Genomic DNA, 27,622 nt, shown 5'->3' on the forward strand with positions numbered 1-27,622 from the left:
TGAGAGGGGAGTGGAGTTCTGGAGGAATGTTTACGGGACACCAAGAGAGCCCAGAGGGACAGCGCCCAGAGCCGGGTGGAGAGACGCACAGCCTCCCAGCCTCGCTGGCCCAGCTGGCCCAGACCTAGGGCGCAGCCACCAGGGCCCCTTCTCTTCCTCAGCCTCCCTTCGGGGCCCCTTTAAGACCGCTGGTCCTCTTCTCTCTAAGTTTAACCCCTCAAAGTCCAGGTGTCCCCTGGGCTCCAGGCCTGGTGGGCGGAGGCAGGGGGAACCGGGGGCGGGGGAGAAAAGGTTTGACGAGATCTGGGAGGGAGAGAAAAGGCCGAGGAGCAGGAAGGCAGCCACCAAGAGGAGCCGAGAGGCGTCCCTGCCTTGCCAGTCGGACAGTGCCAAAGCCGGGGAGCCTGGAGCTGGGGGGAGGGCCGGGGACAGCCCGGCCCTGCCCCCTCCCCCACGGTGTGCCCAACAACTTCTGAGAAAAGTTTGGCAGAGAAGCCAGGAGCGCGGTGCCAGGAGGATGGGCAGGGTCCCGCTGGCCCTGTGGTTGGCGCTGTGCTGCTGGGGGTGCGTGGTCCCCAAGGGTGAGTGATGGGGGCTTGTGGGGGAAGACCACCCGTGGAGGGGCTGAGGCAGAAGGGAGAGGAGGGGGTTGGATGGCAGGTGAGTCCTGCGCTGGCTCAGGGAAATTCCTTGGGACAACAGAGGGAAACAGGGAGACACAGACAAACCCAGAGAGACCAGGGGGACAGAAGGGGTTCCAAGAGAGGAACAGAGGGACAAGAAACAGAAACTAGGAAGGTCAGAGACGGGAAGAGATGGACCCACAGAAAGATAGACACACAGGAGAAGCTGAGGGCAGGGGTGGGAGCTGCACTTGAATGGGGGGCTTTGGGGAAAGAGTCTGAGATGGGGGCTGCGAGGGAAGGAATGTTCCAGAAAGGAGCACTCAGTCAGACAGTGAGGTGAGGAGGGCTTGAGAACCCTAGGGAAAATCCTGGTACAGTCACTCCTCCACTTGTTGCTGCCCCACCACTGTCTCTGTCTGCTCCATCTCTGCAGTGGGGTGCCTGGACCTGGCTCCAGCTCTGCCATCTCTTTCTCTGTCTCCCTGTCTCTGTCTTTATTTCTCCCCATTTTCTAGATGTCTCTATCAGTGTCTCTCTCAGTCTCTGTTTCCCTTTGTGTGTCTCTCTCCCCACTTTTTTCCTCTCTGGGGTGTCTCTCTCTTCAGCTCTCATTCCGCTCTCTCTCCGTGTCTCTCTGTCTCTGATTCCCAGTGGCCCCGACTTTCTCTGTCTCTCTGTCTCTTTGTCTCTCTGTCTCTGTCTCTGTGTCTCTGTCTCTGTCTCTGTCTCTCTCTCTCTCTCTCTCTCCCTTTTCTTCCCGCCATTCACCAGCCTGATTTGTCAAGCCTCTAGAGACCCTAAAAGAGGGCGGGGGGGGGCAAGGGCTGGCCCTGAAGGCAGTCTGGAGCGTGGGAGGCTGCCAGATCCCGGGCCTACTTCCCAACACTGAAGGATGGAGGCTGGACAAGGATGGAGGCCGGACCCCAGTCTCCTGGGAAGGCTCCCATCCTCCCCTCAAAACCTCCTCCCTCCACCCCCCCGTTGAGGTCACTCTACAACTATGTGGGCCTAAAGGCCTAGCAGGGTCCTGGCAGCCTTAGGCAGGCCAGGAGGGCTGGAACTGAGGAGTGGAGGGAAGTGGGGGCTCCTACGCTGACTCTTCCCCATCTCCCTGCAGGCTCACAGGCGGAGGTGGACCCCTTCGTAGGGAGCCCGGGGAACATCACTGGTGCCCGGGGACTCATGGGGGCCCTTCAGTGTGAGCTCCTGGTTCATGAGGATCCCCCTGAGGTGACCTGGCTTCGGGATGAACAGGTCCTAGAGCTGGTGGACAGCACCCAGATCCAAGTGCCCCTGGACGAAGATGGAGAGGATGACTGGAAAGTGATCAGCCAACTCAGGTGACCAATTTCTCCCTGACCAGTCATGCCCTACGTCCCCCCTGACCCCTGTGCCCCCACATCCATCATATGGTGGGTGAAAAGTCACCTGTAGGAGCTCCACCTGATTTAGAACCCGAGCCTGGCTACTCAATAGCTGTGTGGCTTTGAGCATGTGACGTAATGCTGGGTTTCGCTTTCCTCTTCTGTAAAATGAGTTAATTATAGTGCCCACTTCTTAGCTCTCATGAGTTTCCAGTCCAGGTCCCCCTCTTTCCATTCCGATGACCCCCTCCCAGTGTCCAGCTCTAACCTGAACCCTTCTGTCCCTCCTTTGTCCCTGTCAGAATCTCGTCCCTGCAGCTCTCGGACACGGGATGGTACCAGTGTGCGGTGGTCCTGGGAGGAAGGACCTTCGTGTCCCAGCCTGGCTATGTCGGGCTGGAGGGTGAGCCCTGGGCTCAGAGGTCATGGGAGGTCAGGAATCCCGAGAGGTCTGAAGGTGCTGGAGGATTCAGCATGTTCCCTGGGGACATCCAGCCTAGGAATCTCAGAGATCTTGGAGGGGCAGGGGGGCAGGGCTAGGTGGAATTATACGTCCTGGGGAAGAAGACATCTTGGGGGTTGTTGGATGTCCTGGGGTCAGCCATGGTTGGGGTAGGACATTCTAGAATCAGTTAAAGAGTCAGAGGCACGACAACCCTCTCCCTCACCCCCAGGGGCCTCCCTTCCTCGTTGGTAAAATTAGAAGTCAGACATTCTGGAAAAGAGACATGAAGGGATCACATATTTTGGGGATCCCACATTGGTGGGGGGAAGTCAGGTATTGGGATCATGTGTCCTGGGGACAGAGACCTGAGGGGACAGATATAGGGGTTAAAGACCCTACAGCCTCCAATAGCTTAGCAGTGAAACAGACACCCGTAGGGCTCAGAGGGATCCCGGTCTCTACCACCGCCCCCCACCCAGGCTTGCCCTACTTCCTGGAGGAGCCTGAGGACAGGACTGTGGCCGCCAACACCCCCTTTAACCTGAGCTGCCGGGCCCAGGGACCTCCAGAGCCCGTGGACCTACTCTGGCTCCAGGACGCTGTCCCTTTGACGCCGGCCACGGGCCACGGCCTCCAGCACGTACTGCATGTTCCAGGTGAGGCTGCAGATATGGCCAGGTCAGTGTAGAGGCCTGGGAAGGATGGAAGTGGGGAGCAAGGGAGCCCTTCATGCCTGTGTGCGTCTGTCTGTCCCTCTGTGGTTTGTCTCTGTCCCTTTGTGTCTCTTTGTCTCTGAGTCTGCCTCTGCATCTCTGCCCCCGTCTACCTCCTCTCTTCTCTCTGTATGCTTTCTCCATCTCTTTGTGTCTCTGTTCTCCATCTCTCTTGGTTTCTCTGTGTCTCTGCTCTTTTTCCCTCCATTTACCCCAGCCTCTCTCTGAATAGAATTCTTTGTCCTGGGTTTCCTCTGAGCTGTTCCGTGGCCCATACTGTCTGCGGGCCTAATGGTCCTTTGTCAGCCCTTGACCCCAAGCAGGGCACCGGAATCAACCATGCCTTCCTCTCTTCCATCTCCCCCAACCTGCCCACCTCTGTCACTGAAGGGCCCCACTGCTGGGACAGAGCCCGAAGCAAAGGGTGGGGAGAAAGTGGGAGACAGAGAACAACAGTTACAGAGAGAAAGAAAACCAGGGACACAAGAAGGGACAGACCTCAGGGGTAACCCAAGATGGAGAGACAGGACAGGAAGGTCTGCCACTCAGGGTAACCATCCCCAGGCAGGGTCACTCCAGCCTCAGGGTAACCATCTCCTTCCACACCACACAGATGAGGCAGGACCTAGCTTGGGGTCACACAGAGGTCAGAGGCAGTGCTAGGGGACTGAAGTAGCAGGGGTTCCCCCTCACTGAGGCAGGAGAGAGGGACATAGAAGGGTGAGGCTCAGTCAGTCAGAAGGAAATGGCTGGACTCCAAAGGGTATCAGCTTCCATCATCCCCAACCTGCTCTTCTATCTGCTGGGATGGGGAGGGGACTTCTGACCAAGGGTCTCCTGGGGTAGAGGGAGGTGCCCACATTCCCAGCATTCCAGGGGCCCTAAGTGTGCAAGGAAGCGGTGGTGAGCATGTCAACCCCCAGAAAGGTGACTCAGGGCCTTGGCTTTGGGGCCTGAGTCAGCCTGGTAGGATCCTGGAGTGGGGGTGGGGGAGGGGGCTGGTTCCCCCACACCATCCTAGGAAGGAGAACCGGGGGCTGGGGGGGCACCACAGGTACCACTGTGTGGTGGCGCTGTCTTGGTGTGTGTGTGGGGGGCGGGGGGAAGCCGTGTGTGTCCATGTCCCTCTCCGTGTGTCTCAGTGTCTGTTAGCATCAACCTCTTTGCATGAGGGTGTGTCTTAGAGAGGGTAGCTTCTGTGGTTGTTTCTGTGTGTGCACGTGTGTGAGTGTGTGTGTGTGATTAGGTATGTTTCTGTCAGTTTGGGTATCTGTCCCACTGTATCTGTTTTTATAGTATCTATCGTTATTGTATGTCTCTCTAAGTTTTTCAGGGCTGCCAGTGTGTGTGTGTGTGTGTGTGTGTGTGCGCGTGTGTGCGTGTGTGTGTGTGTGTGTGTGTGAGATTCACAGCGTGTAGTAACAGCACCCTTCGCCTTCTGTCTGGCCCTAGTGGCCTCTTGGTGGATGAACATGGGCGCTGAGCAGCCCGTGTGTAGGTGTGTGTCTGTGCCATCTGTGCGCACATGGCGGCATCTTCACACGTGTGTGTCTGCCGTAACCCTACGTGTGTGCTTTTGTATTAGTCGGCATGTCGGTGAATGTGTCTGAAGCACCCTGAGTCTGTCCAGCTGTGGTTTGAAGGCTGGGCTGTGCTGTGTGTCAGCAAACCCACATTAACTTCTTCGGGCCCTGGTGTGCAGCTGTTTGTCCACCTCAGCCTCAAGGTATGATTGTCGCCGGCTGTGTGCATTTCAATATGCGGGGAGGTGTGTTTGTCCGTCCGCAGCGGCCTAGGTGTGTACTATCTTGCGAGGTGTTTGTAGTCAATGTACACACCTTGGATCGTGTGTTTATGTTTGTGTCTCTTCCTGTATATGTGTCGCTGTCAGCCCGGGTGTATACATGTAAGTCACCGAGTGTCTATGTGTCACTATGTGTGAGAGCATCAGCCCTGCATGGAGCTTAGCGAGTGCTGCGTTTTCTGCTTTTGTGCCAATAACAGTCACTCTGTGTTAAGCGTGATTCATTAAGTGTGTGGGGGGGGGCTGTCTCCGGGAATTTCATCCGTTTGTGTGCGTCTGTTCCTCAGTCTGACTCAGTACATGCCCCCTTTCTCCTTCTATCCCTCTCATTCCATCGGAAAAAGCACCGGGTGGGGGGAGCAGCAGGAGCAGAGGGGAGCTGGACAGTGCATCTGGAAAGCGCATCTGCTCCAGTCATGAAGGGAGGGGAGGGGTCCCAGACCCCTTTGTCCCTGCTCTCTCTCTCTCTCTCTCTCTCTCTCTCTCTCTCTCTCTCTCCCTCAAGGTGCTGGGGCCTGGGGAGGGGGATCCTGGGCTGTGCCCCACAAGGCCAGCTGAAAGTGCGCAGGGAAGGGGGGGCTCCTGGTGACTCACTCATGCGGGGGCAGGAATGCTGCGGTTGGAACAGGACTGGGCTCCAGGACCCTCCTCCTGCCCAGGGCTCCTCTAGTGGGCAGAGGAAGCTCCCCTGCAGTGACCCTGCCGGGTCCCCACGTGCCAGGTGCCTGGACAAGACCCAGGCTCCCTGCCCCCGCGGGCTGTCAGCCTGCCCCGGGCTGTCATGTCCCTCCCCCGGGCAGCGGGGGTTGCGGGGGTTGCGGGCGGGCACCTGACCTTGGCTGGGAACTGGCGTCTGGGCAGAGGAGCTGAGGACCTTCCCTGCCCACCCCCTTCCGGCCTCTGCCGACTTTCCCTTCTTCCACTCCCTCTGCTGACTAAGAATAGGAAACTTTGTGTCTGCGGGTAGACGGTGGTGGTGGGAACACAGGCACACACGCGCAGAACAAGCACAAGAGACATACGCAAGCTCCCAATATCCACAGCCACACACAGACTTCAGACACACCGGCACAGAAATACCGACAGGCACAGAACTTCAGTCTCACATACAGACTTAAGACGTGGTCCTCCTTTCATCGGGTCACCCAGACAGCGAGTGTGTGTGTGTGTGTGTGTATGTGTGTGTGTGGCTAGAACTGAGCAGAGTGACCGAGTCGGTGAGGGGTGTGGGGTAGGAGCCGAGCTTATAAATGAATAAATACCTCTACTCTATATTTACACTCACCCCTGAGGGCCTATTTCTTAAGTGTCTGTTCAGTGTATATGCCTCTATGTTTGTCTTTGCGTGTGTGTGTCAATGTGTCTAGCCAGGAGCCTGTTTCTGTATGTGAGTATGTGTTTCTGTGTGTGTCTATGTGTCCAACTGTATATTAGTATATGTGTCCATATCTATGCGTACATGTGTTTCTGTGTGTGTGTGCCTACGTATAATTGTGTATCTGTGTGTGTCTATGTGGATACATATGAGTATGCGTGTCTTGGTGTGTGGGTGTGTTGCTAAGTGTGTGTATGGGTATGTATGAGTATGTAGTACGTGTGTCTCTATCTGTGCATAAGTGTGTATGTACATGTGTGTGTACCTGCGTATGTGTACGAGTATGTGTTTGTGAGTGAATTCATGTCTGTGTGCGCAGGTCTCTATTTGTGCGCGTGTGTGTGCCTGTGTGTGTGTGCATGTATGTGTGTCTATGTGGTGGGGCGTTAGGGCTGAGGCCCAGGCCTGTTGTTGTGTTTGGGATGGAAGCCTGTTCCCAACACATCGTCTCCCCATCCCACACTCTCCCTCCAAGCAGGTACCCCTGTGGGCTGGACCAACCCTTTCAAGCAGGGCATGGGCATGGTAGGGGGTGGCCCAGGAACTGCTCCTTCCCCTCTCTGACACTGAGCCACTCCCTCATATGACTCCCCAGGCCTGAACAAGACGTCTTCTTTCTCTTGTGAAGCCCATAATGCCAAGGGAATCACCACATCCCGCACAGCCACCATCACAGGTGACAGAAAAGGGATCTGGGAAACTGGGTGTCAGAGGGTGTGGCGCTTGGATCAAAGGTCAGAGCTGGGGGGAAGGGCAAGGTGGGGAACTTTGAATAAAGGTTCTCCAAGTCAGTCCCTCTCCTCATCTCCACAGTGCTCCCCCAGCGGCCCCGCGACCTCCACTTGGTTTCCAGCCGGCCCACAGAGCTGGAAGTGGCTTGGACCCCAGGTCTGAGTGGCATCTACCCCCTCACCCACTGCACCCTGCAGGTAAAACTCAGACTTTGCTTACCTCAATCTCAGCCCCCCTTCCAGCCACACCCACAAACTCCCAGCCTCTCTCTGGGAAACCACCCCTGCCCACCCGTTCATGTGTTAAGAGACAGTAGAGCCTTGGTTTAAATCAGATGTCCTGGGTTAAAATCCTGGCTCCACCAGCTGCTAGCTGCATGAGCTTAGGCAGGTGACTTAACCTCTCTGGGCCTCAGTTCTCTCATCTATAAAATGGGCATAATGGTAATACCTACCTGATAGGCTTGTTGTAAGAATTCAATGAATAAATGCAAGTTATAAACTTAAAATAGCATCTGAAACATAGGAAACGTGTAATAAACTATTAGCTGTTTTCATTTTTGTTTTTTAGGTATTAGTGATATCTACTCTAGACAGAATGGGAGCCCTGAGATAGCAGGGCCCAGAGCCATCTCTGTCACCTCTGGATACGCCCAGCCCTGTGCTTCTCCCATCCCAGCCCTGACCACTCTGGGTTGTCATTGTCTGGGGGGACGTCTGTCTCCCCACTGGACTCTGGGAGGGCTGGCCCAGGCTGTCTCAGTCATCAGAGGCTGTCTCAGTCATTGCCTAACTCAGAGCCAGACAGAGAAGGGAATTTTTGCTGAAACTACCTGACAGCTGAAATGGGCCAGACCCAATCTTCTGCACCTAAGTTGCTCCTCCTCTAGAGTGAGAAAAGCAAACACACACAGCTCTCTCAATACGAGGTCCAGTTCTGGCTTCAAGTTCTCTGTAATTTGGAAGTTGGAGTGAGGGTGGAATAGTGCCTATGATGGGAGATGACAATAACAATGGCCAACTTTCATTGACTGTCAACTGTGTGTTAGGCCTTGTGTTACGGCTTCATGCACTCCTCCTCGTGTGTTTGTGAAGTACAATCTATGTTTACACCCATTTTCCAGATGAAGAAATTAAGGCTCAGAGTAGTTAAGCAACTTGACCAAGGTCACAGCCAGGAAGTAGCACAGGCAGGATTCAAACCATTGGCTCTCCAGACCCAAACGGTGCTCCTTACCTTCTTAGAGACTGTTTAGAGCCAGTGCTTGATTAAATAGGAGCTGTCTTTCTTATAATTTCGTGCCCTGAACACAACCTCATTCACCTTAGGAAAGTAACCCTAGGAAGTAGTGGCTATCAATCTTACTATTTTCAAGGTAAGGAACCAAGGTCCAAGGGGGGAAAGTGACAAGCCTTCCTCGGTGACTAAAAAGGATGAAACCAATTCAATCCCAGAGGCTGGGCTGATTTGGGAGACCTCAAATCCCAGGTCAGGCATCAACTGTACCTCCACCCCACACCCATCCAGTGTCCGAGGAAAGCAGAAGTATGCCCTGTTCCCTTTGCAGATCTCACTTCCTGATGTGCATGGCCTGGGGCTGAAAGGTTCGAATTGGAGGGTCACAGGCATCCCAGGAAAAAGAGAAGTGGAAGTGGAAGTGGGCACAGGGAGACTGATTGTCTTCATCCTTGTCCCCTTTGTCCCAGCAGAGGTTCCTCTTCCCATCTGTCATGTGGGTTAGAGAGCAGGCATGGGACAGCCTCTCCCCCGCATCTTGCTACCCACCATCTACCCACCTTCTCCCCAGGCCTCAGGATGGTATCATCTCCACATGTGGGTGCTGTGTAACTTTGGGCAAGCGGCTGAACCTTTCTGGGCCTCAGTTTCCTCATCTGTAAAGTGGGAATGAAAAATGAAATTGGTGGTAAGAAGTCAATGAGTTCACCCAACAATGGGCTTACCAGAATGCTTGGCACATAGTTAGTACTCAAGAAATGTTAGCTGCTGATGTGATGTGCAAACCATTTCACATGCTGCACAGATGTATTCCCCAGCTGTGGCCCTGCCATCCTGATCATGCTGTTCCTGGGGACCAGATGGGTATGCCAGGCTGTGCCATGGTGCAGGATATGTGGAATTGGACACTTGTTGCCAGACAAACACACACACACACACACACACACACACACACACTCACACACACACAGAAAATACTAATAATGACAAACACTCGATATATATATATACAGGCACTCTTCTAAATGCTTAGAAGCATTGGGGGCAGCCAGATGGCTCAGCTGGTTAGAGCACGAGCTCTCAACAAGGTTGCCGGTTCAGTTCCCACATGGGATGGTGGGCTGCGCCCCCTGCAACTAAGATTGAAAACAGCGACTGGACTTGGAGCTGAGCTGCGCCCTCCACAACGAGATTGAAGGACAACGACTTGGAGCTGATGGGCCCTGGAGAAACACACTGGTCCCCAATATTCCCAAATACATACATACATACATACATACATACATATTTGCTTTAAAAATGCTTAGAAGCATCAATTCAGTCAATCCTATGAAGTAGGGAGTTATTGTTGTTACCCCATTTTACAGGTGAGGAAACTGAGGCTCATAAAGGGCCCATCTTGCCAGAGGTGGCTTTTGCAAGTTATGGCAGAGCCACGTCATGCAGCTGGGTGGTCTCCTTACTGCGAATGCAGATGCCCATGTGGCGCTAGCATGAAGCTGCAATGCACACACATGCACACACACACCTCCTTGCAAAGTTGTGCAGTCACACTAGGACCACCACCATGCAGCACTGTGTGACTGCCTCGTGTAATTGCGTTGCCATCCTGTCCTCATGCCCCTTTCCTCTCCCCAGGCTGTACTGTCAGATGACGGGGTGGGCATAAGGCTGGGAGAGCCAGACCCCCCAGAGGAGCCTCTAACCTTGCAAGCGTCTGTTCCCCCTCACCAACTTCGGCTGGGCAGCCTCCGTCCTCACACCCCTTATCACATCCGGGTGGAATGTGCCAGCAGCCAGGGCCCCTCATCGTGGACCCACTGGCTTCCCGTGGAGACGCCGGAGGGAGGTAAGAAGGGGTTGGTGGGGGGGAGACGGTTGCCCTCTGCCCTGCTGAATGTTGCTCACATCAGTGGCACTCCCAACATCTCCTCTCACCCATTTACCCCATGTGGCCTCCACCTGCTTCCCATCCAGTCCCCCACTCCTGGAAGCTCTCCTGAACCTCATCCCTATGCTTCCTCTCTTGGGAGGCCAGCACGAGTTGCCCACGCGCATGCCCTTTGCGCACCGCCCCCCACTTCCTGGGAACAGGGGCGGGGGTCAGGAAGAGGTAGGGGTGCCAGCTTCACCTCTTCCCTGTTCTCCAGTGCCCTTAGGTCCCCCTGCGAATGTTAGCGCGGTGCGGAATGGGAGCCAAGCCCTCGTGCGTTGGCAGGAGCCCATGGCACCCCTGCAGGGCACCCTGTTAGGGTACCGGCTCTCCTATCGAAGCCAGGACACCCCCGAGGTGGGTGTTGCCAGCTGGGGTGGGGACGAGGGAGGTGTGGAGGAGAAGTTGACAGGGCAGACATGGACAGTTGTGCAGATTGGGGAGTCCATGGTTGCACTATGCCTAGGAGAGCACATTGTGGGGAGCTTAAGGGGGTGCAGGGGAGGGTTAGGGAATGGGCTATTTACGAATCAATGAAAAAGTTGTTCCGTAGACATATGTACTTACTATGACGATTTTACAGCAGATAGTTGTATAGCATCTTGAGGAAGGGGTACTTTTGTCTAATTTGCACAAAGGTCCGGAGTGAACAGCCCCCTTGAGAGTGGAGAGATGGGTGGGTAAGAGGGTGGGAATTAGAAGGGGATCGGGAGATGAGGGTGAAAGGATGAGAATTCAGTTCTTCAACAAAAGTACTGAGCACCACACACTGTGCTGGACGTGAGGACACGGCAGTGCATGAGACAAAGTCTTTTCCTAGGGGGCACGGGGTTGGAGCACGGAGATGAAAGGAGGGGGATGTGAATGAAGGGTAGGAAGAGGTAGGGGAGGAGGGTTTGGAGATGAGGAGAGGGCTTTGAGAAAGATGGGGAGTTGAGGTCGGGGGTGAAGGCTTAAGAGTTAGGGGCCTGGGGCTCTACCCTGATGCCACATCTGGACGTCTTAGGTACTAATGGACATAGGGTTAAAGCAAGAGGTGACCCTGGAGCTGCGGGAGGACAGGACTGTGCCCAACCTGACGGTGTGTGTGGCAGCCTACACTGCCTCTGGGGATGGACCCTGGAGCTTCCCTGTGCCCTTGGAGCCCTGGCGCCCAGGTAACCACAAAGCCACGCTCAGCCCCCTTCAACCTCCTCACAAAGACCTTGTCTCTCCCAGAGGCCCCTGACTTGCCCTCTGCAACTGTCAGTGTTACCCCAATCTAGGCTCTGTTCCTTCTCTGGAACCTTACTGAGAGCCTCACTCCTTCACCCGCGTCACACCAGACTTGCTGTCCCTCAGCATGTCCTCCCTCTGTCTCTTCTCCTCACAGGGCAAAGACAGCCAGTGCACCAGCTGGGTAAGGGCTTTCGCAGCCCCTCTCCTCCCTCTCTTCATTCAACACCCAGTGAGGATGCCATCACCACACACATAATCTCTGAACATCTCTTTCCTGTTTCTCAAACTCATCACTCTAATCCTCTACTTCTTGAGTTTGTGTGGTCCTTGATGGAGGTGCCTGTACACTGTAGGTACTCAGCAGACGGTAGATGGGTGGGTGGATGGATGGATGGAAGGAATTGGATGGATGGATGGATGGATGGATGGATGGATGGATGGATGGATGGGTGTGTGGATGGACGGACAGATGGATGGATGGAATTGGATGGATGGATGGATGGATGGATGGATGGATGGATGGATGGAATTAGATGGATGGATGGATGGATGGATGGGTGGGTGGGTGGGTGGGTGGATGTGTGGATGGATGGATGGATGGATGGATGGACGGATGGACGGATGGATGGAATTGGATGGATGGATGGATGGGTGGGTGGATGGATGGATGGATGGATGGACCAACAGATGAGTTATCCCCTTCACTTTCATCCCTCTCAAATATTTCTCAACAATTTTCAAACCTTCCTCCAACACCCATTGTACCCTCCTAACACTATTGCAGCCCATCTCTTGTAACTCATTGTTACCCTTACATATTCCTCACATGCCTTCCTGCATTTCTTTGCATAAAGAAATGTTACCCATTCCACACTAACCCACCCTACTTTCATGGTCATCCCATGATAATCCTTTATTCCTCTCATATGCCTCCCAAACCCAATGCATGCCCAAACTTCTCATTCACAAACTCCACTTTTTACATACTCACCATCCACCCCACATTGCAAGCTCTGAAAACTTTTAGTCCACACTATTCCACACTCTACAACTCTCCTTGTGTACTCACCTGACACTCCTTACATGTTACTCCCTCACCCCTAGCCAATCCTACTCTCTCTGCATGCACCCCCACCCACCTCCTGACACTCAGCACATACCCATTCGCCATTCCTTACACACCCACTCCACCCTTTTTGCAAACCCTTTCCATTCATCCCCTGCTCCTCATCTGCCCTTCCCACATCTTTTACATTCTCATTGCACACTCTTCTCACACCAAAATTAATCCTTACAAATCACTGCTCACTCCTTGTATCTAAAACTCGTATACTCCTCATTCACGTGTCCCCAACTCCTCCCACCCTGCCACTCTGTACACGCTCCTTTTCACACCACACCCCTTTGCACATTTATTTCACTCTATTTCCCTGCTTTATGAAAACACTTCTATAGTCATCGCACACTCCTCAAACATACTCTTTGGTCATTTGTCCCAGGAGCCTCACAGTCCTGCGTATTCATTGTGCATGCCTCATGTACCCATCCTACACTGCATGCATTCTCTCCCCTACTCACTTGGTTTTTGACACCCAAGTTCTCCCTCCTTGTACAATCATCACATATATCGCACACTCCTATACTATTGGAGATTTACCCCCATCCATCCCATGCTCACCCATCCCTCCTTGCATACTCATAACCCATTACACATGAGTCCCTCACTCTCATCCCACACTCATCACACACTCCTCCAGTGTCCATCCATTCTTAACTCCCCTGACCCATCCTATCAGTTTCATGCTCTTACTTTAAATGCTCAGTCATATTCTTTGCATGCCCTGCCCAGCCCAGCCCAGTCTCCCCAGATATGTGAATGCACCTATCACAGGCCTCATCCAATATGTCCACATCTGCCTCCCTCCAACATCACCCCCTTGGGTCCCAAAGAGCTGGACAAGGACCTCAGCCATGACCTGTCCCCTGTGCCCCTGACAGTGAGTGAACCCCCAGCCCCTGCCTTCTCATGGCCCTGGTGGTATGTACTGCTGGGAGCCGTTGTGGCTGCTGCGTGTGTCTTCATCTTGACCCTGTTCCTTGTCCACCGGCGGAAGAAGGAGACTCGCTATGGGTGAGTTGGAACTCCATGGGTAGGGAGGCGAATGTGGACTGGGATGGCGAGGCCAGAGATGGGGAGACCATGAGGAGACTAGTGCAAGAGGAGAACACCAAGTACTGGAGTGAGGGCAAGGGTCTGGGGAATGAATGGGAGGCAGGAGGTTGTCCAAGACATGCTCAACAAACGTTAGAGGAGAGGGCAGACAGGGCTTAGGGTTGGGATGGTGCTTGCTTTCATTGCTAGTGGAAGGAGAGGGTTCCACACGGTTCTGCCCTGCCCTCACCTCCTCCCCATTTCCCTCAGAGAAGTGTTTGAACCAACAGTGGAGAGGGGCGAGCTGGTGGTCAGGTACCGTGTTCGCAAGTCCTACAGTCGCCGGACCACTGAAGCCACCTGTAAGTGAACTGAAAGCCTCCCTGCGCTGATTTTGGAATAATGAGTGTAGAGTTTGAGGCTTCTGTAGATGCATTGACCCAAAGTTTCTGAAGGCCTTGGAATGCTAAGGTGTTAGAACCACAGACCCTAAGAACAACAGAATTGGGGAACCACACAGCACCTTAGACTAATAGAATCTTAGACACAGTAAATCTTAGAAAACCAAACCTCAAAGCCGTAGGATCTTAGAACAATGTGATGGTGAGGATGATGACAATGAAGATTATGATGATGAGATGATTATGATGTTGATAATGACAGCCAATCCGAGTACTTCCATGTGACAGACACTCTTCTAAGCGCTCTACACATGTCACTTCATTTAATCCTCCCAATAACCCAGTAAGTTAGGTTATTCCCCCCACTTCAGAGATGAGGGCACTCTGACATATAGTGGCTAAGAAATTTGTTCAAGACCACACAACTTCTCAGTTGAAGACATGGGATTCGAATCCAGGCAGTTTCTCTTTGAAGTCCATCTTCTTAACTACCTCTTGGAATTATACACTGTTAGAAAGGTAGAATAGATCTTGGTCTAAAAATGTATAGGCTCAGTACTACAGAGATCCTTGGGAACTTGAAAATCATAGAATCTTAGAACTATAGGCTTTCTGTTAGAGGACTGCAGAATTATGGAGGGTCCCAGCCAAGGAGGGACCTCAGAGGCCACCCAGTCAAAGTTCTTCATCTTTTCAGTTGGTAAACTTAAATCCAGCAAAGGGACAGAGTTAGGTCTCTTGCTAACCCATAGTGAGAAGGCTTCCAGGCCCCAGGGAGATATTGGAAGGGACTGGAAAAGACATTTATTTAAGAGGAGAAGGAAGAAGAAACGAGGAGGTCATACTAACTTAATGGAATAGCATGCAGCAGCAATTCTCAAAGTGTGATCCAGTCCCTGGGGATCCCCGAGGCCTTTGCAGGGGGTCCATGAGGTCAAAGCTATTTTCATTAATACCAAGATGCTTTTTGCCCTTTTGCACTCTCATTCTCTCACAAGCATTCCATGGAGTTTTCCAGAAGCTTCCCAATGTATGATGAAGTCATCACTGTTGGTTGATGGAACATGTGCTTGTGTATTCTTGTGTTTTAAAAATCAATTCATTTTAGTTTTGAAAACAGAAAATATCCATATACATAACCCAAATAAATGAAAAGTTTTTGCAGTCCTCCATAATTTTAAGAATGTAAAGGGGTCCTGAGGCCAATAAGTTTGAGAACTGTTTCTATATAGCAATGAAAATGAATAAATTACGACACACAACTACATGACATGTCTCATAGACATCACATCGAGTGAAAGAAGCCAGACACAAAAGAGAACATAATATGTGATTCTATGTTTAAACATCCCCAAACAGAGAAGGCCAATCTGTGCAAAGAGAGGTCAGAAAGGTGGCCACCCCGAGAGGGCAGGTAACGGTCTCTTGTTGGTCTGGGTGGTAATTATACTGGTGTGTTTGGTTTGTGAAAATCCATTGAGCTGCTCACTTATGATTTGTGCAGGTTATATTTCAATAAAAAGTTAAGAAATATTTTTAACGACTGGTATGGCAGGCTGCTGACAAATCAGGATGTTCACTGGTGCAAGATTATGTGCCGATCTCTAACCCTTTAGTTGCTGCTCTGGGAAAAGGTTCAGGGAGTCTAGGGGAGGAGCTAGGGTGAGGGTAGAAGGGTGCCCAGGGCAGTAGCTATTTTTGAATGAGTGTAACAGTGTTTAAATATTTTAACAATGGGTATAATCCTTATGGCAAGTGTCATTTGAATGTCAGCCCAGCTCCATGGTTCTGTTCACCCTTCCCCCCATGCAGTAAACAGCTTGGGCATCAGCGAAGAGCTGAAGGAGAAGCTACGGGACGTGATGGTAGACCGGCATAAGGTGGCCCTGGGGAAGACCCTGGGAGAAGGTGAGTCTCCCCAGCACACACACACACACACACACACACACACACACATACCCTTGAACCATGAAGTCCTTCACTTCCTCACCTCCACCCAACCACAAGAAATGCAGTCCCTTTCCCACATCAGGGCCGCCCTGATGTCCACGTCTCCCTCTGATCCCCCATAGGAGAGTTTGGAGCTGTGGTGGAGGGCCAGCTCAACCAGGATGACTCCATCCTCAAAGTGGCTGTGAAAACAATGAAGAGTGAGTCTATGCACGCATGTGCACGCATATGGGACCCCCATCTCTGTACATACATGTGGAACCCCATCCCCTAGCCCCAGGCCTCTTCCTTATGCTTGTAAGGAAGGAGGCAGAAGAGCAGAAAAGTTACGAGCAAATTAGCCTTACCACAGAACCTCAGTGTTTGCAGCTAGGAAACGGAGTCCATGCCAGGTACTTCAACAGAAGGAATTTAATATGGGAAGATTAATACAAAAGCATAGGAAGAACTAAAGGAACACCTGGGAGAAGTGAGGCAATCTGGAGATTAGCTGGAGCAGTATGTCAGTTCCACCTCTAGGCGTGAAGGCAGAGGGAGGAAGTGGTGTTACCAGAGCCCACAGCCAGGGATATCTGGCAGGATTTAGGAATCACAGAGTTACAGGTAACCTTGTGGGAGCTTGAAACAAAGGAGACACAGCCACTGCCAAGGCAATACTGGAAGCAGAAATGGAGAGGGTGAAATGCCCTGGTTTCTCCCCTCCTCCTGCCCACCTGCCAATCTCCCATCAGTGCTTCCCATTGGCAAACTCCAACAGGAAACCAGTAGGAAGGGGAGCCTGGGAAATGCAGTTTTCAGGGGCCATCCCCCTGTGCTCTATAGCAGAGCAGGAAAGGTCTGGAATGAGATACACCTGCCTTCATCATTTATCAGCTGTGTGATCTCAGGCAAGTTATTATTCCTCTCCGAGCCTCCCATTCCTCATGTGGAAAAAAGGATCATAATGTGCCTGCTTCCTAGGGTGGTGTGAAACAGAGCACTTAATGCTGGGATGTCACATAGTACACGTAGTACATGAAGTTAATGTGAACTGCGACTATATTATTTACATCATCAGAGCATGTGGGAGCCAGTCCAGGGTCACACAACATAGGAAGTCCAGGGCAGGAAGTCCTGTCCACACAGGGAAGAGGCATAGAGGGTCAGACAGACTGGAGGTGAAGGAGGAGTGATCCTTTCTGAATCACAAGGACTAAAGTCTTGGAGTCACTCATTCATTCATTATTGAGCACGTCCTATTTATCAGGTTATGTTCTTGACCTGGGTTTGAATCCCAGCTGCACGGCCTTGAACAGGTCACTTTGCCTCTATGAGACAGTGTTCTGAGCAGTAAAACTGGGATAATCATAGAGCTCCCCAGGGCTGATGGAAATGTGTTGGGACATAGCCCAGCAGTGTACAAGGACCCAGACTGCCTGGTTTTGAAGTCTGCCTATTCCACTTGCAAGTTGTGTGTGCCCTCAGGCGGGGGTCTTCACTGTTTTGTGGTTTGGTTTCCCAATCTTTAAAACATCTTTAGCGCCTAAGAGGATTAAATGAGTTAATGTATGTAAAGTGCTGAGTACAGCACCTGGCACTTACTAATCACTTTTGAAGATGGAGCAAGAGAAGGTGGAGAGGGGGAGTCCTCCCTCCTCTCCTCTCCTCTCTCCCTCCTACTCACCCACCTTCCTCTCGCCCCCAAGTTGCTATCTGTACAAGGTCTGAGCTGGAGGATTTCCTGAGTGAAGCTGTCTGTATGAAGGAATTCGACCACCCCAACGTCATGAGGCTCATCGGTGAGGGAGGGCAGACTTAGGGGGTCTACAGGACTGTGGTGATCCCTCCCTCTGGCACTGGGAAGATCAAACCTCTGGGCTCCCTGTTCCCCCCTCCCTCAGAGTCAGCGAGCTACCCCCTCCTTCTCTCCCTCAGCTTGGAATGTGACCTCTGACCTTTCCCAGAAATAGCTGAGGTCCCCAGGAGGGCTGGGGAAACATCCCTGGGAACAGTGCTAGAAATGGCTTCTCTGAAGCTTGGTCCTTGCCACCCCCACAACAATTTGGAGGCTAGATTTGATGGGGAGGGAGAGACAGAGCAGGGAGAGGGGGTGGCTTCCCTTCTGTCCAAGTGGAGTGATAGGGCTGCCTGGGGGGCTCAGGTGTCTGTTTCCAGGGTTCCGAACGTGAAGGCTTCCCAGCACCTGTGGTCATCTTACCTTTCATGAAACATGGAGACCTACACAGCTTCCTTCTCTATTCCCGGCTCGGGGACCAGCCAGTGGTGAGGAGCATTTAATCGTTTAGTCTACAAATATTAACTGAGCACCTACTAGGTACCCAGCACTGCTCAGATACTGGGAAAACCATGGTGACCAAGAACTTGCTCTCATGGAGCTATCTGCCAGTGGGAGGACTAGGCAATAAACAAGTTAAATAAATAAGATAATTTGAATACTCGTGAGGAAATAGAGTAGGATGAATGATAGGAGGTCAGGCAATGAGTTTGGATGGACAAGGAGGTGACCTTGAATGAAGAGCTCCTTGGCGGGAGGTAGGGAGATCTGGGAGGAAGCAGTCCTGGCAGAGGGAACAACATAGGCAAAGGCTCAGAGGTGGGAACAAGCTTGGTCATTTGAAGATCAGAAAGGAAGCCCCTGGTTGGAGCGCATGTCAAGGGCAAGAACGGTAGGAGATCAAATTGGAGACCAAAGCAGGAGGGATTAAATAGGACCTTGCTGCAAAGGGGTGGGGTTTAATTATTGGACCCATGGAAAAGCGTTGCAGGGCAGAGCTAGGCGCGCACAGGAAAGGGAGGAGGAGGGATGGATCTCTGGGACTCTGCTGACCTCTACTCCCTCCTGCCCTGGCCCCCCAGTTCCTGCCCACTCAGATGCTGGTGAAGTTCATGGCAGACATTGCCAGTGGCATGGAGTATCTGAGTACCAAGAGATTCATACACCGGGACCTGGCTGCCAGGAACTGCATGTGAGTGTCGAGCCTTCCAGGGGACACCCCCCACCCCCCGCCCTTCCTTCAGGGAGTACCTTCCCTCCTTCCCAGGATGGAAGAAGGACCTGGACATACACATACAAACACACACACACACTCACGCCTCAGACAGGTCAGAACTCAGGACTGGGATAGAGAGGTCAGCAAGAGGCATGGGGAAGGTTTCCTGGAGAAGATGGGCCCTGAACTGAGATCCTAAAGCAGTATTTGGATGTGAGAGGTGTCAAGAGGGCAGGCTCAGTGGGCAGCATGAGGTATGCAAAAGGGCAAAGGCAACTGATGAGGGTGTGACATTTAAGTTTTATTTCTGTCTACCTCCATGCTGAGTCTTGCCTGGGGCTGCCCCTGGGGAGGAGCCACGTTAGATAAGGCGATCAAACCACTCTCCAATGGGCAAGCAGAAAATATGCCAGACCTGGGCTATGGTAAAGGGGTGTGTGTGTGTGTGTGTGTGTGTGTAAAAACACAGGTTTAGAATATTAGTCTCATTACAATGTTGGACTTATAGAAATGCGAGCTGGAGAACCAAAGAATCTTCTACACAATGTATAATGTTCACAACCCTTGGGAATGTGGGAATTTATTTATTCCCACAAATTTTTATTTAAAAAAATCCAATCCTACAGAAAAATTGAAAGAACTGTACAACCAAAACCCAAATACTCTCCTTGTTGAGATTTTGCCACATTTTTTCTCCCTTCTGTGTTTCTCTCTCTCCTCTCAACAATTTGAAAGTAAGTTGCCAAGATAGTGACACTTCACCCTTAAATTTTTAGTAGGTAACTCCTAAGAATAAGGAATTATGCCCAAATAATCATAATTCTGTTATCACACCTAAGAAAATGATTAACAGTAATTCTGTAATACAACCTAATATTCAATCCATATTCAAATTTTTCCAATTGCCCTCCAAAATGGTTTTTAGGAGAATTTTTTCCCTGAACCAAAATCTAGTCAAGGTCCCCATATTGCATTTAGTTGTTATACCCCTTTGGTCTCTATTAATCTGGAGTAGTCTCCCCCCAACCACCTTTTTATATTTTTATGGCGTATTCTTTTGGAAGAGACCAGACCAGTAGTCTTGTATATAAGGTGTGTCTCTTTCCTTATGGTGGCATTTGCCTTGTTCCTTTGTTCCCTGTATTTCTGATAATGGGAAAGTAGATCTAAAGGTTTGAATAAACTCAATCGAAATGGAAATTGCTTCACTTCTGTAATTTGGGCTCATCCTAGTCAAGCCCCCAATGTAACAATGACCCTGAAAATCAGAGTGGAAATCAATTGTTATGCGCCCGTTGCTTTCTTGTTAAGATACTGAAATACTTCCTTACCAAGGTGGCAAGTAACTGGCTGCAACTCCAAGACTCCCATGTGCTCCACAGCCACCAGCCTAGATGCATTACCCTTCTCTGCCCCATGCCATGATCCTCTGGGCATCCCCAGGACCCAGCAATTAAAGACTAACTCCTGGCCTATCAGGGGCCTCCAGGGTCTCTCCTGATTAGTCGTTGCCCACACCCATCATCCTGGCTAGAAATCATCAAGTCTTAAAAAATAGAATCCCAGAAACTCAGATGCAAGAATCAGGGAAACTTCTATTTCCGTAAAGCACAAAAACAAGCAAAAGTAATCATGCTTTTAGAAATAAAGATCACGGTTACCCTTGGAGGGCTAGTTACAGGAAGGGAGGGCTGGTGATGTGTTTCTTTTTCATACTTAAAAAAAAAATTGATGTACACAATTGAGTTGTTTGTAATGAATAAAGTTTACTTCTTTAAAAAAAATCGATGTATATTTCACATACACTAAAGTATGCACATCTTATGTGCGTAGCTCAATGAATGTTTACATATGTATAGACACATGTAAACAACCACCACTGGGTCCACAGGAACATTTCCGGGCCCGGGCCGGCTCACTATTGCCCTTCCCAGTTGCTGCCCCCAAGGGACACAAGGGATAACCACTCTCCTGGACTTCTGTCACAACAACTTCTGTCATCTGTTCTTAAATGTCATATAAATGAATCATGTACTTTGTACTCTTTTGTGTTCAGCTGCTTTCGCTCAGCATGACATTTCTTAGATTAGTCTATGTTGTGTGTGCATTGGTAGTTTGTTCTTTTTCTCTGCTGTGTGATATGTCTTGTTGGGTGTCCCACAAAGTTCAAGAAACGTCTTGATCTGGGTGCCGGTTCCAAGGGTGTGCTTCCTTAAGGTTTGTGCATGTTTCTGTATATATCGTCTACTTCAAGAAGTCAGATTTGGTTTTAAATCAGGGAATCAAAGCTAAGGAGCCTAGGAAAGACCTAGAATCTGGCAAAAAGCCAGAGCTGGGAAAGCCCTCAGTCGCCCTCTGTCCCGCCCTCATTATATGGAGGAAACAAGAAGTAACACAGCTCCCTCTGGACCTGGGGCAAGGAATGGAGACAGATCCCTACCCCCAAGCAGGACAGCCAGAGCCTGAAATGGAGATGTGTCTGAAAGTGAGGGCAGGCTTCCTGTGGAGGGGGCCGAAGCCGTGACCCTGTTCCTCTCCCCAATCCGGAAAGGCTGAACGAGAACATGTCCGTATGTGTGGCGGACTTTGGGCTCTCCAAGAAGATCTACAATGGGGACTACTACCGCCAGGGACGCATTGCCAAGATGCCAGTCAAGTGGATCGCCATCGAGAGCCTGGCTGACCGCGTCTACACCAGTAAAAGTGATGTGGTATGTGTGCCCCTCATAGGAGTGGGGAACAGAGGGAGGGTGTAGCCTACTCATCTCACACGGCCCCTGGGCACACAGTGGCCTGTCCACATGCATTCCCCATGTCTAGGGCTGTGGTGGGCAACTGAATGGTGGTGTGGACGTGCTGGGATGTGTACAGGCCCGTGTATGCGCGAAGGCACGTTCTACATGGGACGTGAGGACAGGCTGTAGAGGGTGACACATAAGACCATGTGTAAATGTATGCATGGGCAAGTGTGTCTGTGTGCGTACAAAAATTACCTCGAGTGTGTACCTGTGCCAAAAAGGTTCTGTGAATAGCTGCCATGCACCCACAAAGATAGCTATGTACACATGTGCACATAAGTGTGGGTATACCCATGAACCTGTGTGTTGGGGGTGTCTTTGTGCAGGAGAGACCCTCTAATTCTCTCTCCTCCATCCCCGCCCCACAGTGGTCCTTCGGAGTGACAATGTGGGAGATTGCCACACGGGGCCAAACCCCATATCCGGGGGTGGAGAACAGCGAGATTTACGACTACTTGCGCCAGGGGAACCGCCTGAAGCAGCCTGTGGACTGTCTGGATGGACTGTGAGGGCCCTGAGGACCCCACCCCCGCCCCATCCCAGATCTCACTCCGAAGCCCCGAGTACCCCACAAGGCCCTGACACATCCAGGACCCTCTCAAACCCGCACAGAATCCCTCCGACTGTTAAGGAGCCCACGGGCCGCCTCAACAGCACTCTACAGGACTACCGCTAGCCCATGGGGTGTCAGTTAGCAAAACGCTTCCTTTCCTCCTTTGCCTTCTACACGGACTGCAGGGGGGATCAGGTCCCTCGGCCACGTATCCGTGGCCAGTAAATCACTGCCCAACCTTATCTGGGGACTCTGCCTCGGAGACCCCCACTCCCAAAGAATTCTAATCCATCCCAGACTCCTGAGCACCCACACTTCCCCCTTCAACACCCAGGATCATCTGCAAAACCCTTCAGGTTGTTACATTGAGCTTCTCCAAACTCTCAGGTCTCCTCTGAGATGTTCTCAAGGCTCCTTCAGGACAGTACTTATGAAACTTTGTCATCTCTTGGCACGCAGACGAGCAGAATATTTATCCAGCATTTGGGGGGTAAAGAGAAGATGTTGCTTGGGTCAGGAGGAGGCAGCCAGAGGCTGCAGACTCCCTAGGTCCTCCTAGGGTGGTCCAAGAGCTTTGGGGAGTAAAAATAATAGCTAACGTTTCTACAGAACTTACTAGAAGGAACTGTTTTAGGTGCTTTGCATGTATTAACTCATTTGGTCTTTACCATGGCCATATGAGGTAGTTTGGTACCGTTATTATTCCCATCTGCAGGTGAGGAAACTGAGGCCCACAGAGAGGGTAAATCACTTACCAAAGGCTGCATAGCTGGTGCATTAGTTATCTATACTCCCAAATACAGCAGCTTAAAATAAGCATTTATTCACATAGTTCCTGACTATCAGGAGTCTGGGAACAGCTTAGCAGGGTGATTCTGAATCAGGGTCTCTAATGAGGTTACAGTCAAGATGGGGCTGCAGCCATCTGGAGATTGCGACTAGATTGCTTTCAAGGTAGTTTACTTGCATGGCCGTGGCAGGAGGCCTCAGTTCCTTGCTACGTGGACGCCACCATCGTGCTGCTTGAACCTCCTCACAACATGGAGACTGGCCTTCCGCAGATGAGCATTCCAAGAGAAAGAGCAAGGAGGAAGCCGCAGTGCCGTTTATACAGGCTAGTCTCAGAGGCCACGTCAGTCACAGATGCTGAGTCAGAATTGAGTCACGAAGTCCAGCCATAGTCAAGGGGAGGGAAATTAGACTCCATCTTTTGAAGGGAGAAATGTCAAAGAAGTTGAGCACATATTTTAAACCAATAGCTTGCAAGTCTTTGATACCAGAGTCTTTTTGGGGGGAGCCACCCTGGAAAGCTCTGTTCTAGCAAACCCTCACTAGAACATCACCCTATACCCAGAAAGGTTTCCCAAGACCCTTTCCAGTTCCTGAGTGTCCCAGGAATCCCTCAGAAACTCTTTAGAATCCCCCAATTCCCAGAGATGGCCCCAAATTGCTACAGTGCCCTCCAATCCCATGAAATGCCCCGGGTCCCGTGAGTGTCCTAAATTGCCCCCAAACTCCCAGAATGCTCTCCTTCAAAGCCCCTGCTCAATCCACCCCCTCCTCACTTTGCTGTCCTAGGTATGCCCTGATGTCCCGGTGCTGGGAGCTAAACCCCCAGGACCGACCAAGTTTTGCAGAGCTGCGGGAAGATCTGGAGAACACGCTGAAGGCCCTGCCCCCTGCCCAGGAACCTGATGAAATCCTCTATGTCAACATGGATGAGGGTGGGAGCCACGCTGAACCACTTGGAGCTGCTGGAGGAGCTGACCCCCCAACTCAGCCTGATCCTAAGGATTCCTGCAGCTGCCTCACCGCGGCTGAGGTCCATCCTGCTGGACGCTATGTCCTCTGCCCATCTACAGCCCCCGGCCCCACCCTGCCTGCTGACAGGGGCTCCCCAGCACCCCCAGGGCAGGAGGATGGAGCCTAAGACAACCCTCCCCATGAGACTCCCTCTCAGGACACAAGCTAGGCACTGCCACTAGGGGACTCCTCCTACTTCCCCATTCCAGGCCTTCCCCCCGACTGCAGCCCTCTCTTCCAACCTATTCCACTTCCATCCCACACAGATCCTCTCCCTTTGCTATACCTTAGTGTCCCCATGTGTAAAAGGAAGGGGTTGGACTGCAATCCCTAAGGGTCTTCCTAGGTCTAATATTCCAAGATTCTGGATTCTAAGGTTCAAAGAGTCTGGATTAAAAGAGTCTAGGTTTTAAAGATGCTATGAGTCTTTGGTTCTAAGGACCTGAAATCCCAAAGTCTCTAATTCAAAAGTGCTGAGGTTCTCGACATGGTAGTTCTAAGGCCTATATTCTAAAGCTCTGAGATTCAATGGCTCTAGATTTTTCTGGTTTTAAGATTCTTGATAAAGCCCTCAAGTTTTTAGGTTCCAAAGTTCTAAGATTCTAGGTCTAGGATCTAAGACTCTATGATTCTAGATTTTCTTTTCCTTAGGGTGTAAGATTCTAGATTCTAAAATTCTACACTTCTAAACATGGAGGCTTTAAGGCCTAATATTCTAAAATTCGATATTCTAAGCCTCTTAGAGTATAAATGCTCTGGCTCTAAGACTCTAGATCACAAAGCTTCAAGATTTTATCTTCTCAAGTTCTCAAATTCCAGTAATAGTCAATTATAGATTCTAAGGCATTTGAGCCTCAAAGCTCTTGTTAAGAGATTCTGGATCCTAAATGTCTAAGATTCTAGAATCTGCAATTCAAAACTTCTAAGAATTTACAAGTGGAGGTTCTAAGGTCTAATGTTCTAAGATGTGACTAAGACTTAGTCGAAGAACCTAAATTCTCTGTGTCTGTGCTTCAAGATTCCAGATTATTAAAGTGTCAGATTCCAGTGTTGTTCTGTTCCATGTTCCAAAGCACTCTAGATTCTATTGGTCCAAGATTCTGGATTCTCAGCATCTAAGGTGTAAGACGCTACAGCGGGGTGTGACTAACTATATACCAAAGTTCTAATCATTTCTAATGTTGTACACCTTTAGGTTCTACGCTGTATTCTGACTTTCTAAGACTTTGGTTAAGGGTCCAAGAATCCACAGTTCTAAATTTTAAGATGCTGGGCACTGTAGTTTCAAATGTTAAGATTCTAAAGGCCTAAACGTCTAGAATTCTAAGGTACAATTCCAAGGTTCTAACCTTAGAGTAGTCTTCTTCTGTGTGACCCTCTCCTTCTTAGCCACCTCTGCTTCCTCCTCCCTTCATGTGGGGGTGTGCCCCCTCAAACCTGTGCAATGCATTAGGGATTCCTCCTTTCTGCAGGGGACAATCTTCCTCCTTTTGGGCCATGCTGCCCCCCTGAGCCAGTCCCTCGTGCCCCCTGTACAGAGTGTAGACTCGGGTGCCTCCAGAGGGGCTCAGATCACATTAAACTTTGTAACCATGCTTCTGTCTCTTCTCTTTTTGCCTCCTCTCAGCAGTCATGTGGTCCCTTTCCCTGGCAACTCAGTTTCCCCATCCATAAAAAGAAGGGTTTGGTATGGTCTAGGCGTTCTCCCCTCACTAAAGAGGGTAGAAATGAACATATGCATAGACAACAAACATGCAAACAAAGAAATGCAGACTCTCTGAAACCCTTCGTGAGGAACAGGCACATAGGCACTCAGGGTCACATGGAGACACCCACCCACCAAGCTAACAGACACATGAATTAGTGGAGGTACTCAGGTACACCTGGTCACAAATACAGACACTGAAGTTTGGACACAGTAACAGAGACACATAAAACTACAGATACAAACACAGGTACAGGCAGATACTCACCAGGAAAAGAACAGAAAGAAATTAGAGTAACACAGACACAGAAAAGTGACACTAATACTCAGAGACAGAGAGAGTACTACAGATACTCACAGATCCAAACGTTCTGATTCACATAGAAACACAGGCACATCACACCGCCAATAATCACTGTCCCACAAAGGAACTCCTGCCAAGACAAGCCCTCTGTGTTTTGCACGCGCTGTGGGCACCCATTCCTGGGTGTGCCCCTGGGCAAATGGAAGAGCCCTTGGCAGCGCCCGGACGCCCCCCGGTGGCGGTTCTGGCGAACCGAGAACAGTTCAATCCGGGCCACAAACTTTTAAAGACTGAATCATTGTGAGAAGCTGGGAGGAGAAAGGAAGTCGGACGTGGGCGAGGGGCGGGGTGTCTGGACGGGAACCTCCGCGCCCACGTGAGTGTCTGTCCCGCTTCTGAGTGGGTCCTGCGTGTCTAGGTTGCCGTAGTGTAAGCTTGTGGTGTCACTGCCCTGTGTGTCTTTATCATTTGATGCCGCCTGCCTATGCGGACCTTAGTGGGCGCATCTACACTGAAGTATAGTGTATTGTCCCCTGAATGGATGCATCTGATCTGACCTCACGGTCATTTAGTTATCTGTGTCGTCTGTGCCTTTGTCTAAGTAGGGGTTGTATATAGCTTTTGTGGGCTTAAAGTAAGACTCCGTGGGCAGCCGGCGTTTGCATTGTGTATGTCGATGGTGTGTCTTACAGAAGTTTTGTGTCTTTGGAGGCGACAGGTGGTGCAGCGTTCGATACTGTAGTGAAACTGTAGCGTTTGCATTTATTAGCGTGAGGCTTAACTACGAACCTGTGTGTTTGGGCTCGTCACTACAGACGCCAAACAACAAGATCTATTGAAGAGCAATTTAGAGGATTAGGGATAGAGACCCGCGGACTTCTGGAGGTCTTCCTCAAGGGAAAGGCTCTATGGTGGCGTGCAGAGCGCCCGTTCCACTTGAAATACCAACCATAGAGACAGAAGACGGCCAAGCTACGTTCGTGGAAAGAGGCGCCCTGTGAGATGTACCATCAAGGGGAGAGGTTGCGATTTCCTTTACAACTTTTCTCCCGTTGTTAGTCTAGCCTCTGTTTTCAAACCTTCAGGACTCTCTGAAGTCAATGTGTCCCTTTTCAAAAAGGCAACTGAGTTCCTTCCAGGTCAAGAATAACTTATCTACTTACTCTCTATTTCGCATGCCTCCCTCTCTAGCGAAATTTGTGAGGCAGTCCGCTGAAGAATGGCCAATCTGGTTAGCTTTTCCTAAAGCGATCCAACTGTCATCTCTTTAGTGAGATAAAACAATAACTGCGATTGGTGGGCAGATTGTTTTGAAACCGCCCTAACGGCAAGGGGCGGGCCCTTCGTGAATTCGACTCTTTCCGGTTTCTTAAAGGCAATAGTGGAGGGGGGGGTGTCTGCCGACCATCCATTTAATTGGTTGTAGGGACCAGAGATCTAGACCAATTAGAATATGTGTTACAGAGGCACTAGTTTGATGAAAGGGCTGCACAGGAAAGGCCGTGGAGCGCGCTCATTCT

At 50.9% G+C, this 27,622-nt stretch overlaps 1 protein-coding gene across 2 annotated transcripts; it reads left to right on the forward strand.

The window, feature by feature from the left end:
- On the forward strand, positions 1–25,688 carry AXL (AXL receptor tyrosine kinase). 2 transcript variants are annotated; one of them, XM_081030585.1, is made up of 20 exons: positions 406–581; positions 1,744–1,966; positions 2,293–2,393; positions 2,915–3,091; positions 6,923–7,003; positions 7,141–7,256; positions 9,934–10,144; positions 10,446–10,585; positions 11,235–11,385; positions 11,601–11,627; positions 13,445–13,577; positions 13,869–13,960; positions 15,812–15,907; positions 16,072–16,149; positions 17,635–17,727; positions 18,090–18,211; positions 18,806–18,915; positions 21,491–21,650; positions 22,106–22,242; positions 23,869–25,688. In XM_081030585.1, the coding sequence occupies exons 1-20, from the start codon at positions 518–520 to the stop codon at positions 24,218–24,220; spliced, it is 2,664 nt and encodes an 887-aa protein (XP_080886711.1). In that variant the 5' UTR covers positions 406–517; the 3' UTR covers positions 24,221–25,688. The 2 variants fall into 2 exon arrangements, with proteins under 2 accessions (XP_080886710.1, XP_080886711.1); XM_081030584.1 differs by lacking the exon at positions 11,601–11,627 and having other exon boundaries at positions 1–581.
- The last annotated feature ends 1,934 nt before the right edge of the window (positions 25,689–27,622 follow it).

This window comes from Rhinolophus hipposideros (assembly GCF_964194185.1).
Source record: "Rhinolophus hipposideros genome assembly, chromosome: 21".
NCBI lineage: Eukaryota > Metazoa > Chordata > Mammalia > Chiroptera > Rhinolophidae > Rhinolophus > Rhinolophus hipposideros.

Coding starts and splice junctions, on each gene's coding strand:
- AXL (XM_081030585.1), top strand. CDS start 518: ATGGGCAGGGTCCCGCTGGCCCTGTGGTTGGCGCTGTGCTGCTGGGGG. Junction 1,967..2,292: donor AAAGTGATCAGCCAACTCAG/GTGACCAATTTC, acceptor TGTCCCTGTCAG/AATCTCGTCCCTGCAGCTCT. Junction 18,916..21,490: donor CTGGCTGCCAGGAACTGCAT/GTGAGTGTCGAG, acceptor CAATCCGGAAAG/GCTGAACGAGAACATGTCCG.